Below are 16,504 nucleotides of genomic sequence, written 5' to 3' on the forward strand. Positions count from 1 at the left end.
CAACATTTGATTATTTTAAGTAATTGGAGTTCTTCTACAACGATGATTTAATTTTTGGGCATTTTAACTATGTAAGGTATTAGTACTTAAGTCATCCCTAGACAAACTATTCCATGAAAGAATACTTCCTTCACGTACATCAGGAAAGCAAGTGGAAGGAACCACAATGAATTCACGCACCTCTAAGCTATACTAGTATTAGAGAGGAAGGTGATACTAACACATCAACCCTCAACTTACAATCCAAATCCTACCGCTGAATTTAAAACCATTTTGGTGTTTACAATGCCTTATAAGCATACATTATCTCATGATTATTATCAATGTGGTGCATTCCACATCCAATATTTAGCATTCGATAAAAAAATTAAACCATACACATTTCACTCAGGTAACACAAAATCCAAAGTGAACAAATAAAACAGAGAACTATGTCAAAGAAGAATACCTCAAGGCAGCCGTAATTGTTGTATGAAGTGGACCATTTATGCCTGTACACTCATTTAAAATTAAGCCAACAAAGAATGATGAGCCTAATTAACGAAGAATTGAATTCTTTATTCACAACAAAAGAGAAATTTAAAAACTAAATGCATATAACTTTCATATAGCTATAGACAATGGTTCTACAATAACACTGAAATTCCTCTGTATACATTTACTCAAATTTCATATATAAGGAGTATTAGTTTCTTGACAGTGCTCCACTGAGTACACTTATATGGTGGAAGTATGGGAAAACATGGAACTATATAAAAAGAGGTTGTCTAGAGTGTAACATAAATCCTAGAAATTGAATTTGAATAGGAAAATAATATGGTAAGGACAAAGGGCGGAGTGGCTGGAAAGATAACAGTATGGAACAAAGCTTCTTGATTAAACAATAGTTTCTATTTGATATTTATGTATTTCCTAAGTTAAGAAGTTGAATCTCGGGATTATTTTTCAAGTTTGTACAAACTCCATATCACATCTCACATCCGTTGCAAAACATTGAATGTCTCAAAGATAATGGTGTCCATAAATTAATAATTCAAGCTTAGAACAAGAAATTGAAATTTTAGTGCCCTTACCACCAAGAAGTGAAATGAAAAAGGTGGGTATAATTGAAGCATAACTGCAAAATGCCACATCCACAAACAATAGCACATCAGTGATTGATGTTCTTATCTAATTGGAAACTTTAAGTACATAAGAAAACTAAAACCTATCATGATATTCAATAAAATGAGAGAACTTTTATATGCAATTGTAGTCCCTTTATTTTATCTTGGTCTGCGGTCTAAAGATGCATCAGACTCATTGTGAGATCTTCAAACAATTTTATTCCAACATTAATTTTTTTAGTTGTTTAAGGCGTTCAAATTGTTCTTTGTTTAAGAAAATTGATTGTAGTACATTGAATGAAAATTATTGCATAATTTTGCCATTTGAGGCCCAACAATGTCAAGAGGAAAAAAAATCATTCAGAAATTGCCCAAAGCTCATCATTTACAACTTATTCTTATGGCTTTTCATTTCATCTGCATAGAAAAGATCATATTTGGCAGTAGGGGAAGCCATTGAGACAGCATTATCCGCATGAATAAAATAAGGATGAAGTAAAACTTTAAGTAAATCATGGAAGCCTTTCATTCAATTGAAAAAATTAAAAAATGACATGAATTGATAGAAAAATGAAAGAACATAGTCCTCAGTTCTATATGATCTTCAAGGAATTTCTCAATAATAAGGTTTTCTCCTCTTAACAATGCTTCCCAAACTTGGGCCCAAAATCCCGATATTTTGATATCTAGAAATTAGTTGCACAACTATAATTAGTATAACTCGAACCACCTAATGTTTCCAGTAGTTGGACATTTTAATATTTGTGGAAATACAAAATTCCATCAGCAAGACCCGTCTTATATGTTATCCAAGTTTCCTCGTGAACTCAAATAAGAAACCTCCAAAAAATATCCAAAGCAATTCAGATCAAGGATGAGTCTACATTTGATTAAATTCCATTAATCTATTAGAATAGTGGAGAGGAAATTTATATTTTTACTTGACATTTTTGTCAAATAAATTTTCACAATAAACTTCATGCTTTCATTAAAACCATTTCAGATATTCTGCAAGATCTTTTTAGACAAATTCAAACTTCTTCATCCCCAAACAACCATTCTTATCAAACAGAAAATTTTGGAAATCTTGTCTTTATAAAAATAAAAAGTGTACAGAATTAGAGATCTCAGAGGAGGATTGGAGAGAAATATTACTTAAATGCAGTAATTACAGGTCCTATCCCAAATGTTGCTGCTAAAACTGTTTCTCGAAGCAATCCCTGTAACAACACCAATACAATTCATGCAATAGCTTGAGACAATGATCTTGTAATTCTCAAGTTTAAATACTAAAATCATTTAGTCAAACTATATTACAGTTAAATCATGAAGGTGACTTTACTAGCCTCCTCCTACCCTGCCAAAATCAAAAAATTCACTTTTCTCAGGAAACATATTTCCCCCTTACCTTTTCCAGTCTCCATTCTCTATTTTTCATAGCTTACATTTGCAGTTATGTAGGGAATATGTGGTGATTCATTGCATTTTATTTTTCTTCCTTGTGTCTTTTTGTTGTCAAAATATTCTTCAAACAGTTACATTTTACTGCAGGCACCCATGTAAGGAGGATCTCCATCAAGAGCAGAATGCTAAATCAAGTGAAGTCCCTACGGTTGATGAGTTTGGCAAAAATGTAATGTCCCCATTTTAGCAATTGACCAAGTGTGTGTGTGTTAGCCTTGTTCTACATGGTCCTGAGGGCTAAGGAAGGGTTTAATGGGATCCTGGAGTGTTTTGGCCTAGTCATTTCCAGTTTGGGCCAAAAAGAAGTTGATTTACTCAGTTTCAGGCATACTTACTATTTTTAGTAAGTCGGCAGGACACAGTGCAAGTCAATTTTGGTGATTGGATTTGATACTCCTCAGTGAGAGCTTTCCGATGAGCTATCACTCGCATTATTCGGAGTCCGATTGCTAATACATTTTAATGCCTGAAGTTTTATTAAAGTAACGTCTAATTTAATTGTAAAATATTAAAGTGTTACTTTAATATTTATTTTATGGGGATGTGTACCCAAGGGAGACATAAGGGGTATTTTAATATATGTTTTATATATTACACATCTTTTATCCCACATTGCCCATATGAGTTGAGCGGACTCTTGGAAATAGAATAAAAGGAAGCATTTGTGGCTTCATTAGACAGGTTGAATATGAGAAGAAATTGGTGTGTGAGTTGTAGCTCCGTTCTTGGCATTTGAGGACGTTTATCCTCTCTTGTAACATTCTAGACGTCATTCCCTTGGGGTTTGGCCTTTGGAATTCTTGGTTATCGGCTTCATTATTAGGCAATTTAGTTGCATTTCCAGCTACAGGCAAATTTGGTATTTTGCTCATATCTTCTTCACTACTTGTCCGACGCTTATGCCGCTTTGAGGGAATGATATTACGAAGGTAGTGGACTAATTGAAGGACAAAGTACTGTAGCAGCACTGTTCACGCAACACTATTCACGCGGCACTGTAGCAGCAAGTTTGAAAGCATAGGCTGGAGTATTATGTCAATAATGTTGAAGTAATCAGTGAGTTGATAAATCTGCCATGTATTTGGTTTTATGAATTCTGAAAATAACATTTTATTGGCAGCAGTTCATTTCCACTTTGCATATTATTGTAGTTTCTTTCTTGTTTATGTTGTATGATACCAATTCCATGCACAAAACACAACAAACAAATAAACGTTTGATTTCCGGAGTTATAAGGGGTTTAAAACATTAAACGGAGAAATAAGAGGTTGAATGCAAACTGTTTGACATAATTCCTTTCAGCAATTTGGTTTAGTTTTTTGGGACATTCAGGGGTGCCCATTTCAAAAAAAAGCTGAAATTTGAATCATCACACTTAATCTGGGTGTAACATCTGCTTGCTTTATTAAGAAATTTGATAATCTACAAATGGTTGGTTTGGAGGTCATTGAAATATTTCCATAAAATCTTAATTTCATCACTGAAAGATAGAATTACAAAGTGTCAAGCAAGATTTTGAAACAAGTCTTGGAAGTCAACGATTGAGCACATTGTTGAAGATTAGATGCTTATATATTATTTAGTATGATTTCCTGTAGTAGATAAATTCACAAGTATGCATGCTTAGCTTTTATTTGTGCTTGTGCTTATGGATTGTATCGTAAACTTTTGAATCTATGCTTTCAGTAGTTTTATGTAGTATCAGACAAATTTGAGCTTGCGATGGAAATAGATGAACAATGGAGGTGCTCTCAAGTTAAAGATGGTTTTCTGCCCAACGATGTAGCAGTAAAGTCTGCAACATAGACAAGGAGAAAATTGTCATATTATTCAACCCAAAATGTTAAATTATTTTTTTGTTAAAAGACTATAGCAACATTTTCACTGTGTTGCAGGGGCAATTATGCTGTGCGTGGAAATTACTTTTATATTTAAATGTCCATACTGTTGAAGACAGTCATTCTGGAAATTCAGTTGCATTCAATATACACAACCAGAATAATGTCATTATGTGTTCACATTGAAGGTTCTTTAAACTAGCAAACCATTATCAGCCCAAGCAATACTACAAGATCCAAGTAGTAGTAAGACCTGTTAAATATTTGTTAAGAGAACAAAAACAATATTTTATCTTACTGTCAATTAACATTATCTTGTTGGGAATTAGTGTTCTCGTAGGTAAGCAACGTTAGCTTGCTTTAAATAATTGGGTGATATAATATTAAGTTGTTAAAAAAACGACTTAATATTTATAAATAGTCGCAAGGATTGTTTAAAAAACTATTTTATTAGAGGTCATATGTTGTGTAATGTCCACATTTTTAGCAGGTTCCTACAGTTGGCTTGGTCAGTTCATCATCACGGCGCTCGTTAGTTGACAATGGGATTTGAGGGTCTCAGTTGTGGGGTTATAGGCTTTCTAGCACCTATGGTGAGTTTTGACTCAATTTTGAGAAACTTACTATTTATAGCTAGCCAACAGTTTGTTCCGGTTAGCTCAGTTGAGTTAGAGGAGTTGAGTTATCCTCTCAGTGTTTATTTCGGCCTTCTGGTTTTGGCTCCAAGAATCTTGGACAAAGCGTCTATTTTTAGTAAGTCACCCTATCTAGTTCATTCATCGTCTTTCTTCATGAGGATCAATCTGGCATTGTCAGCTTTCAATTATGATACTTCTTCGGTCATTTTCGCAAGACGAGTGAATTATTATTATTATTCATTTAAATATGTTGACGTTCCTATTTTTGTTGCTATTGTACTTTGGATACCTTAGTGTCATAGCTCGTTGGAACTAGGTCGGAATGTTTTAAATCTTGGGCACAAGAAACAGTGACATTGTGTGTGATAATGTTATGATATGGTTGAAAAGGTCATTTTTGGGAGCCAAAAGAAATTAATCAATTATATTATATGGCATGTTATAAAATGGTGTTGTGTTGAGGAAGATTCTTAAGTAAAGTTGTGTTTGGAAAACTTTGTTCCAATGGAGGTTATAAATATGAGCTCATTTTGATAAAAAAGCATCTGATCATCTTAATTTTCTTTGTTGTCTTGGTGACGTTCCTGAGGTTCTGCTTTTTTAATGCCCTTGTTGAGGTATTAGGATTTGAAGATGACTGTGCTTTTCCACAGCTGAGGTACTGTGGCTAAGTCTGGAAATTATTCTAATTGAACTATCTTACATGTTTGTTTTTTGCTGTTGCTTTCAAAAAAGAGATTGATGCTGAGAGAAATTATCTGAGAATTAAGAGAATTTGCTGCTGCTCTTAATCCATCACACCTGCCATTTTGAATTATGAAATTTTATGCATATTAGAGGCTGTTGTTGCCAATTAAGAAGGTGGTATGTGTTATTTGCAGACCTGTGGTTGTTTCTGAAGGCTGCATTAATTTGTTTAGGGCCTACAATTTAACCACTGAGGCCTGTGTATAAAATTTTGGAAGCCTGAGACTGATTTATGAGGCCTGCATTCATATTTCTGCGACCTGTGATTAGCGGGAAGAGGTTAGTAATCTTCTCATTTGGGTCTGCGTTCTACAATGGGTACCCACGAACCTGATTTAGAACAGCATCGGCAATTCAAGATGTCATAAAAATGCAGCATTAGGGAAGGCTACATTCAGCTAGAAAGAGGTGGAAATTGACTGCAAAGCTGCCATCCAGGTTAGAAGTTGGATGAACATTCAATTGTCACTATCATAAGGAAGTGCACCTGATAAATCAGGTTCTAAATGTAATTTTTTCTAAGTTTGGAATGAATAAAATGCAGTCTTGAATTCGGTTTTTTTGCATGTTTATTTTATAAGATTTTCATGTTATCATTGACATTGCAAATTCTAGTTAGGAAATAAAAAACCAAATATTTTGAAAGTAACAAGTTGAAACACTAGATCATTCAAAGGATATCATTCATATTTAGCCTAGTCCGTCAAGAGCCTAAACTAAATTCATTACAATGCAGCTAGACATTAATTGCCAAGTGTTTGTCAAAATGCCAATTTTTTTAATTTATCAAGATAGTGTTATTTGAATTCCAGTGGTATTAGAGTGGTTTCTTGTTATCCTATGGGGTAGAAAAATATTTATTAAATCAGATCTGTTGTTGTATTTGGGGCAATCAGCACTCTCACATTTTCTTCCTATGGAAAGATAGAGTCCTCTTAGTAGTTCCAGGAGTCGGCGGAGTAGTGTGGAAAATAGCGAGAAAATAAATGCTTTGAGGGAGAGTATGGAAAAACTTAAGCTTCACCTCAAGAGGTTGGCAGCAAGGTTGTCGGATCTAGTAACAATTGATAGAGCAATGAGGTTTATGGTTTCCACCTTTAGTAGGCTGACACCGAGGTTGCAATGAAGGAGGCTTAAGTTTTCCCTGACAAGAGTTTGTGATGCAAATGTACGAGAATTTAGTACGGCACCTACTAGTCCTACCCATAATTTTGATGATGGACACTCCACATAGACATTGTAATAACCCTGCCTAGTTATAACTTAAATGAAGATCAATTTCCTTAGTATTCAACAAATTGGTATTTCCTCAAACATTTGGCAATTATCTAATGTCCCCACTAATAGGGTTAGTTAGGGACAAGTAATACTTGCAAAATAAATGTTAGAATCACAATAATAATAAAACTAACTATATTATTCTACCTTCTAAGTTAACCCCAATCTTAATCTTAAGGACGTCTCTAGATCAGCCTTCTTAGCTCATAGCTATCTCGTTGTCATCCCAGGAGCGCACCCCTTAAGATTCTTCTTGGACGGGCATCCTTTATCCAAGGCCGACGACATATGCATATGTTTGACAACATCAGAATATTCTAGCACATCGATTATCGGCCATGGCGGGCAATGGAGATCTTAATATTTTCATGCTCCATGCTTCGATATCGATTCTCGACCATGGCAGACAATGCTTCAAGTTCACATTGATTCTTGGCCATCGTGGACAATGGAGATCTTAATATCTCCATGCTCCATGCTTCAAGTCTCATCAATATCCATGGTGTTAACCCCATGAGCTAACACAATACTATCCACAAGTATGATTCATAAATATAAATAAACACATAAACATAATTAAACAAATATAATCCATAAACATACCTTCTTCTTTTCCAAGAGTCACAACCTTTGACAATAAAAATCCTTTGGAAAGTCACAACACTTCATAGTTATAATTCTTTCGAAAAGTCACAACACTTCATAACTAAAATCCTTTGGAAAAATCTCAATACTTTATAATCACAATATTTTTGAAGAGTCGCAACTATTCATAATTATGACCCTTTCAAAGGTTCACATCCTTTCAATATCATTCATACCTTTTCAAAAAGTCACTTCCTTATTTTCTTCATGATATTGCTTTCCTCTTCCATGTTTCCTTTCTGAACTCCTCTCTTCTCCTCTTTTTTTTTTTTCCCTCTCTAAAATAAACTCTCCTCCCTTTTATATCTTAATTTTAAGGAGTCATGTCTATCTATTATGTCTCTCTTGACTTTTCATTAGATTTAGTTAATTTAAATTATTCTATGTTATATTATCTATTTACTTACTTATTTGTGTTTATTTTTATTTAGAATGAAATTCTATTTAGAAAGTTAACATACTTTCTACAATATTGTCTCTTCTATTTAATTTTATTTCTTTATTTACTTTTTGAAAATTTATTATTTTTTAATTATTTAAAATATCATACTAAATATTATTTCATTAATAATATAGATTAAATAATTATTACTTCCTAGTTTTATAAATATAACTTTATTATCACTATTTATTTAATAACATTTTATTATCTAATTATTAAAATTCTATGTTACAATAGGGATATGACAAATTGTTACTTGTGTTATTTCTTGGTTTGTGAATATATGATATTTCAAAAGAATAATAATACTTTAATCCTTAATGCAGAAAGCAAACACTGGATAATTGACTCTAAAGACCCAATTGTGCAAATTCAGTTACGCAACTAAAACTCGTATTACATCAATACAATAAAGAATCTGTTTACCGCATAGGTTAATTAAGAAATGCACACAGATAATGAACACGAACTTGAACAGCAGAACTCTTCTTATTATTCGCATATGCCAAGATATTACATTAGGTTCTGATATGATGATGATTACAATGATTCCGAAGGGAGGTATAAATACTGTCCGAGGAACCTTCTCGAAGGTATCCGTCGACCACATACAACATGTCAACTACAATAATAGAACCTTCTGGATACATCTCGATACATGTCGGCCTGATGGCACACATCCCGATACACTAACAAAAACCTCCCGATGCACCGTCGGGAACCTCCCGATACATCGTCGGGAACATCCTGATACACCGTCGGAAACCTCCCAATACACCGTTAGGAAGCTTCTAATACACTGTTTCCTGACGACATCATCTCCCCCAAAAAGAAAAGTCGTCTCCCGACGACAAGACAACAAAAAAACCCACACTATCTACATTATTCATAAAACAAAAACATGGACTTATACATCATGAACCCGAAGGCTAAGTCTCGGACTGTGATGATCGGCTGCATCGAAGCTGATACACCTGATCTGTCCGTATCTGCAAATCAGCTCTAATCTGTGAGTTCTCCTCCACCATTTCCTTCAACATCAAAGCAACCTCCTGACACTCAGCTTCCTTCTAATCGTGAGCCTGTTGCGCTGAGTTCTTCTCCTGAAGTGTTGTTGCCAACCGCTGCTCGACTGCGGCTAGTTGCTGCTCCACTGTGGTTAACTGTTGTTCTGCCTGCTATTTCCCTCGTGTACTCTCCTCGAGCTGTGCTAATAGGGCTGTCCGTTCCGCTTCCCATGCAAGGTGTTGGGTGGTAAGTTGGTCGGCCATCTCCTCCCAAGCCTTTTTTGCCGTCTCCCGAGCCTTCTGCCCAGCCTCTGCGCTTCTTCGCTCTGTCAGCACCATTTCCGCTATGGACTTGCTCTGCTCAGCAAAGACAGCTAGGCAATAATGAATATCCATGTCCTCCATCTCTGCTGGTAGAGGATCTGACGCTTGCGCTCCCGTAGCCACTTTCTTGACTGTCGCTGCACTCTAATCCTCCACCTCTGGTGATGCCGGTATCTCGACTATCTCGTTGTTGGACCAATTGACCTCCAAGGGCATGTGCTCTCTCATGGGAGACTGAATGGAATGACTTTTGGTGATAGGGGCAAGTAGTCGGCGCCTCAGGTACTCACTCGCCCAACTTGCTATGCTTGTTGCTGGGACCTAGGGTACCACTTCAGGAATACTGGAGTGAGCACTCTGATCCTCACTTAGCAGAGTGTCTGCTATAGTAACTACCGCATCTGACCCAATCACTTCCAGCCGAACCTGCTCCTGCGTACCTCTCTCACTGACTCCTTCCTCTGTCACAGGCTTCGCCACAAGAAGTGGCTGAGGCAAACTCTCTAGTACAGGTATGGGATCTGGTTCGTGAACCGCTGGCTGTGTATTCATGGCTACAGGTGCTGCTATCCGCTGGCGCACTGCTGGTTGTACAGGTGCTACTGCTATTCGTGATGTAGGATGTAGAGTAACCGGGGTCATCACCACTGGACGCCGAAACTGACCAAACCCTGGGATGTGAACATCTGCCATGGTGTGTATGTGGGGTGCCGAAATTACCGGAGCTGAAGTAGTAGTCACAGGTGCAACTGGTCGCAGAAAGCGAAGTGGGACTGCTGAGACTACGCTACCTTCCTCATCTTCTTCCTCCTCCTCCTGTTCCACCTCCATACCCTCAGAGTTGTTGTCCTCGTCGCAGGATGTGTCCTAATGGCCACTATCGGTGTTACCCGATTCCTCCATCTCTTGTCGTGTCCTCTTTTGGCCCCCGCTCTTCTGACCTATAGGTGAATCCAAATGCTTCCATTGCATTACCGGAGGCTCGCCAGGTGCTGCCGGACTCGGCTTAACTTCTAGCTGCTCATGGGGTATCGTCCTGGCCGTGGCGTCCAAAAAGAGTCTGATGGCGTAGTGTGGCATATAGAATGTTTTGTGTTGTAGGGTCATGAACTCCTCCATGCGCATGGCTAACAATGAAGCCCAGTCATAGACCTTGTCGTTCATGATTCCATTCATCATACTGACCAAGGGGAAGGAAATTTCAGATGCCCTGCTGGATCCTGTAAGCCTGCTTTTCACCACATCCATCAAGCACTTCCAATGTCCTTCGCGAATCTCAGACTTCCGCAGCCCTCTTTTCTTCAAAGCGTCCATGAGGGTATCGATGTGCTTCTGTACTTTGTCGTTACACACCATCCGTATCAGCTGCAACTTCGTTTCCTTGCTCATCTTTTTGGGTTTACCATCAATCTTGGCTCCACCTTGCGCCGCTCCTGGTATACCAAAGACTCTCGCAAAATCAGTTGGCCGAAAAGATACCACGATGTCATACCCCAGATATGGAATTGAGTATTGTCGAGAATGCCTGTCATAAGCCTCAATCATCGGCCGCAAGACGCCCTCAAAGTCCCAAATACAAAAAAGTGGCATTCGGATAGCCCACTCCACCTGCACCTTTCTGATGCTTGCTTTAACCAGGTGAGTATCTGGATGTTCCTCCCACCATTTCCGACAGTCCCGTCCATTCAGCCCTTTGAAAGCTACAGTTTGTGGCGTTGTCTGGACATCCAACTGAGTCTGTACTTTTGCCCTGTGCTTGCCTGTGTCCTTCCCCCATGGTCGTGCTTGCGAGGGTCTTGCCTGCGCCCCTTGATTCATGGTCGAATCCGACTCTAGTTGCTTTCTCCAAGCCCTTTTACTAGATGATTGCATATTAGTTTGCCAAAATTAAAGCCTCCAAGTGAGTTATCGGTTTAGACAGCTGCAAAAATTTTCAAGTACCGCCTAGGTTCCATGATTTGAAGGGGAAAATGGAATCGTCAAAGTGACGTCGCCTTGATCAATCAGCGTATGAGTCTGATTATCAATACTTTTTACCGCAACAAGAAGATCTTTCTAAGAGAACTACTCAGCAATGCTTCAAATGCTCTGAATAGGATTTGTTTTGACAACGGCCTTCCATACACGATTTCCATAATAACAATACTTTCAAAACCAGTAACCACCACCTTTAACTTCCTACTTGTGGCTTCTTCTCGAGTAAGCAAAGCGAGAGAAGAACCAATCTTCAAAAGGAACCCCTTAATCTTCCATTCGATGTGTCCCACGGAATCGATATAAGGCGAAACAAAGCAATGCAAGGCGTCGCCTCCTCCCGTCCTATACTCCAACAACGGCGCGACAGCAACAGTCTTGTTTGTATTACAAAACAAGTCCGGCAGGTCCAAAGAGATCACTGGTTCGAATCACCCAGGGTGAAAAGACGGGGTCAAGAATGAACGAGGACTACATGAGACTCGAAATCATAGAGGGCTCGCTCTTCCACCACAGTCGAGGCCATTCTGAAAGCGTGCTTCAAGGTCGACAGTCACTAGTAATACTGCCCTGCGAGTTTACTAAGAAGAGGAAGACCGCAGCCCTTTGGACCCTTACGCCCGTCGTGTTTCCATAGATCTTCATGATACGATTCATTTGCCTTCGTAGGATAGAGTCAAAACAAAATAGGCCCTAAGACAAGCTCGTACGGTGACATGGATAACTCCGTACGGTGAGAAGATAATGTCGTACGGTGACATAGGTTGGCATGTCGTACGGTGTCCACCGTACGGCCCGTACGATGATCGATCTCTTTTTCAATTTTTTTTTTTTAAATTTTTGAACTAGCAGCAAAGTCAGTTTTCCCTTCGACCGTCATCATCGTCGGTCTGCAACGGCGAAGGGGTCGCCCGAAGGTCATTCTCTGACACAGAAGTCTTCCGGCCATGGTATACCTTTAGCTTCAAGCCATTCACCGCCTGAGGCACTTCCTGTCCATCCAAAGTCCATAATTTTATTGCTCCATTGTCTCCTACTTCCCGGATCTGATACGGTCCAACCCACTTAACTTTGAACTTGCCCGACTTGATCTCATTCCGGCCATCGTACTTCAATACCCACTGTCCGAGCTGAAACCTATTCAATTTCAAGTGCTTATCGTGCCACGCCTTCCGCCTGTTCTGTGTTACTTCAGTGGCCCACTGTGCCAACAATCGCTTCTCCAACCTGTTCAGTTTGTACAGCCGCTCCCTTAAGCTTGCCATGTCGCCCAACTTGTTTTCTAGTGCTATCCGCAGGCTTGGTATCATGAATTCTACTGGTACTACAGCCTCCTGTTCGAACATCAGTTGAAACAGCGTGTGTCATGTTGTAACTTTATACGCCGTACGGTAAGCCCACAGAGCACAAGGTAATTTCTCCTCCCAATCCTCCCCTTCGACTGCGCAGGATTTGTATATAATTGATACCAAGATTTTGTTGGTAGCTTTGGCCTGTCCGTTTGCTCTTGGGTAGTATGAACTTGATAGTGAATGATAAATTTTGAACTCCGTGGTAAGCAGTCGAATCACATGGTTACGAAATGTCCGCCTCTATCACTTGTTAATTGTAACGGAATGTCGTACCTGGTAATAATTTGCTCATAAATAAACTTTTTTGTACTTACCGCTGAGTTGTCTGGTAGTGCACGCACCTCCACCCATTTAGTCAAGTACTCCATCGCGATAACAATGTAACGGCACTTTCTGGTTCTGCTCGTCTTCAGGGGTCCTATGAAGTCCAAACCCCACCGTTCAAAGAGCTCCTGAGCATGAGAGGGATTCAGAGGCATGAAGTCTCTCTTCAAGGGTTTCCCAGCGCGCTGACATGTATCTCATGCAACAACCCATTCCCTAGCATCATTGTATACCGTTGGCCACCATAATCCTGCTAGAAGTATCTTTCGTGCAGTTCTGTCCGGCCCCATGTGTCCTTCTGCCGGTCCTTCATGCGCTTCCTTCAATACCCGTGGAATTTCTTCCTCCAGGACACAATGCCTCAGGATCTAATCGGGTCCCATTTTATACAACAGTCCATTGATCAATTGAAATGTTTCGCTCCGTATCACCAACTTCCCTCTTTCATTCGGTGGCATGATATTTGGAAACTGTCCCGTCGACAAGTATTCGCCGATGCTTGTATACCACTCCGGTAGTGCAGCAATCTGAAACAACTGTGCATCAGGAAAGTCATCATTCACACCGTCTGCCGGTTCTCCTGTTCTGATACGTGACAAATGATCGGCGCTTATATGTTTCTTTCCTGGCCGTACAATGATCTTGAAGGTAAACTCTTGCAACAGGAGTAACCATCGGCTAATCCTTCCTTGAATGACTGGTTTGTTGATCATATACAACAAAGCCTGATTATCGACATAGAATACGAACGGAGTAGCTAGCAAGTAATGTCGGAACTTCTGCACAACATAGACCATCCCCAATGCTTCCCGTTCAGTCGTACTATAATTTTGTTCTGCTTTTGATAACAACCGACTGGCGAAGTAAGTCAGGTGATCCAACCCATGGCTTCCTATTTGCGCGAGTGTTGCTCCGATCACATAGTTGGATGCATCAACATGCACATGAAACTCCTTATTCCAATCTGGGTAGGCCAAGATGGGTGCAGTAGCCAACCTCCCTTTGAGCCCTTCAAATGCTTCATCTTGATCCTGTTCCCATCGGAATGATTCTCCCTTGCACGTCAACCTGTCCAGTGGATATGCTACCCTGGCAAAAATTTTGATGAAGCGTCTATAATAGCCTATATGTCCAAGGAAAGATTTTACCTCCGTTACATTGGTGGATCACTGCATCTCCAATATGACTCGCACTTTGTCCGGATCTGTCTTCAGTCCCTCCTTACAGACTGTGTCTGAGCAACCTGCCCTGCGGAACCATAAATCTGCACTTCTTCGGATTCAGGGCCAAGTGCGCACGTCAGAACCTTTCCATACACTCGCCCAATGCTGCCAGGTGTTTGTCCTCCGCACTGAACAGCGACCAATCATCCAAAAATGCCCTGAAGTTTCCGACAGACATCTTATCAAAAATATGTAGTATGATTCGTTGAAATGTCGCAGGCGCATTGCACAGACCGAACGGCATCCGATTATAGGCATACACCCCATCTTCTACGACAAATGTCGTCTTCAGCTTATCCTCCTCTGCGATTGAAATCTGATTGTAGCCGGAAAAACCATCCATAAATGAGTAGATCTCGTGTCCCGCTACCTCTTCCAGGATGCTGTCTGTGAATGGAATCGGGAACGGATCCTTGATGGTGACTGCATTCAGGCATCGGAAATCGACACATATTCGGAGCTGAGTGGAGTCCTTCTTCAGTGAGATCACTATTGGGGATACCCATTCACTAGTCTGCACCTTGAAAATAATGTCGGCCTCTAACATCCGATTGATTTCCTCCGTAACCAGTGCCACATAATTTTTATTCATTCTGTAGGGCCGCTTCCGTACAGGTATTGCTCCTTCGATCAACGGAATGCGGTGTACACAAAACTCCGGTGGTACTCCTTTCAGGTCCTTGTATGTCCATGCAAACACATCCTTATACTCTAAAAATATCTTGAATGCTGTTGTCTTTAGTACTAGGTCCCAGTTGTCTCCTACCAGTATGTTCCGTGGTTCGGCTTCGTCTCCCAAATTCATGGTCTGCAACGCGACTTCATTGTATTTGATGGGTTCCCCTTCAGCGAACTTGTGCCGGGGTCACATCGAGTAACGCATCCCCTTCCTTCATTTCAGTGAATTCCTTTGGAAATTCATCATTACTGTATCCTTCTATTGTTAGTACGTTGCAGCTTTGAAACAATTCATAATCCTCTATCTGCCAATGGTAGAGACCATTTACTGAATCCAAATCATCATCTCCTTCCAGTCATAGAACTCCCTCCTGATTTGGCTCCATACTTTGCCCCTTTTCATCCTCTTCGCCTTCGGAATCTGACGATAGGGCTTCTTCCCCGACCATCTGAGTGTGCAGATCGATAACATACTTCCGGCCTTTGCTTTCGAGTGATAAAGTATTTTTCTTCCAATCGTGCTTTGCCTTGGCTTGTATCAGCCACCCTCGACCCAGAATAGCATCGTACCCTTTCCGCCTTAGAGGAATCACAACGAAATCCAACAAGAATGGTTGTGTTCCAATTGTCACTGGTTGAGCTGTGAGTATTCCCAATGGCTTGATTCCATGTTGATCAGTTGTTAACAACTGAAAAGTAGGTGGCCACAATGTCGGCTGTCCCAACTTCCTCTAGGTATCCTCTGGCAGCACATTGACACCAGACCCTCCGTCCACGATCGTGTCTATTAACACAGTTTCGAGAATGCCCATTTCAACAACTGTCGGATAGCGTCCGGATGAAAGAGCTAACAGCATTGGGTCTTCTGCACTTGCGTCTCCCTGTTCCTGCTTTTCTCGCTCTACTGGTTGCTTAGCAATCGGGACTATATTCGTGAATGTCGTACGGAGTTGAGGCATAGTGAGAACCAGATCATTGATCCTAACGAGTACCTCGGCCTGCAAGATTTGCCTTACAATGTTTTGTTCTGCACAGTTCCATACAGAGGTACTAGGTGTGTCCTTCAGGTGTGCCGTTTCTCCCTGCGTTGCTTTCTAGATTTCTGCACGGGCTTCTTCCAGTCTTTTCTTTTCCTCCGTCGGATCAGGGTAGAGTTTCGCCTGCTTCCGAGTGATAGCCAGAACTTCTTCCTCGTTCGTCCCGACGATAATCAAGTTTACTCCGGACTTCGGGCACTTAGTATCATCATGATCGCCAGGTCCACACCATCGACATAGCAACTTCGGTGTGTTCGCCGTTGTACATTCTCGGGCGAAGTGACCCCACAGATTGCATGCGGGGCATTGAACTATCGGTCGGCCATTCACATCATACTGGATTCGACTTCTTCCGCCATTATTGTTGTTGCCACTATTGTTGTTGTTTTGACCACGCCGATTATTTCTGTATCCTCCCGATGTGGCA

General features: G+C 40.2%; 1 protein-coding gene across 2 annotated transcripts in view; it reads right to left on the reverse strand.

Annotated features, from left to right (window-relative positions):
* The window catches only part of LOC149580442 (uncharacterized), a 165,237-nt gene that overhangs the window by 94,338 nt on the left and 54,395 nt on the right, over window positions 1-16,504 (reverse strand). For both annotated transcript variants that reach the window (XM_089790913.1, XM_089790923.1), the window contains 3 exons: window positions 2,262-2,326; window positions 1,074-1,117; window positions 449-491 (listed from right to left, as the gene is read on the reverse strand). In XM_089790913.1, coding sequence (XP_089647039.1) covers window positions 449-491; window positions 1,074-1,117; window positions 2,262-2,326 — 152 coding nt within the window. The remainder of the gene's footprint in view (window positions 1-448; window positions 492-1,073; window positions 1,118-2,261; window positions 2,327-16,504) is intronic.

This window comes from Cupressus sempervirens, chromosome 1, assembly GCF_028749045.1.
Source record: "Cupressus sempervirens isolate cs-2001-9-10 chromosome 1, ASM2874904v1, whole genome shotgun sequence".
Taxonomy (NCBI): Eukaryota; Viridiplantae; Streptophyta; class Pinopsida; order Cupressales; family Cupressaceae; genus Cupressus; species Cupressus sempervirens.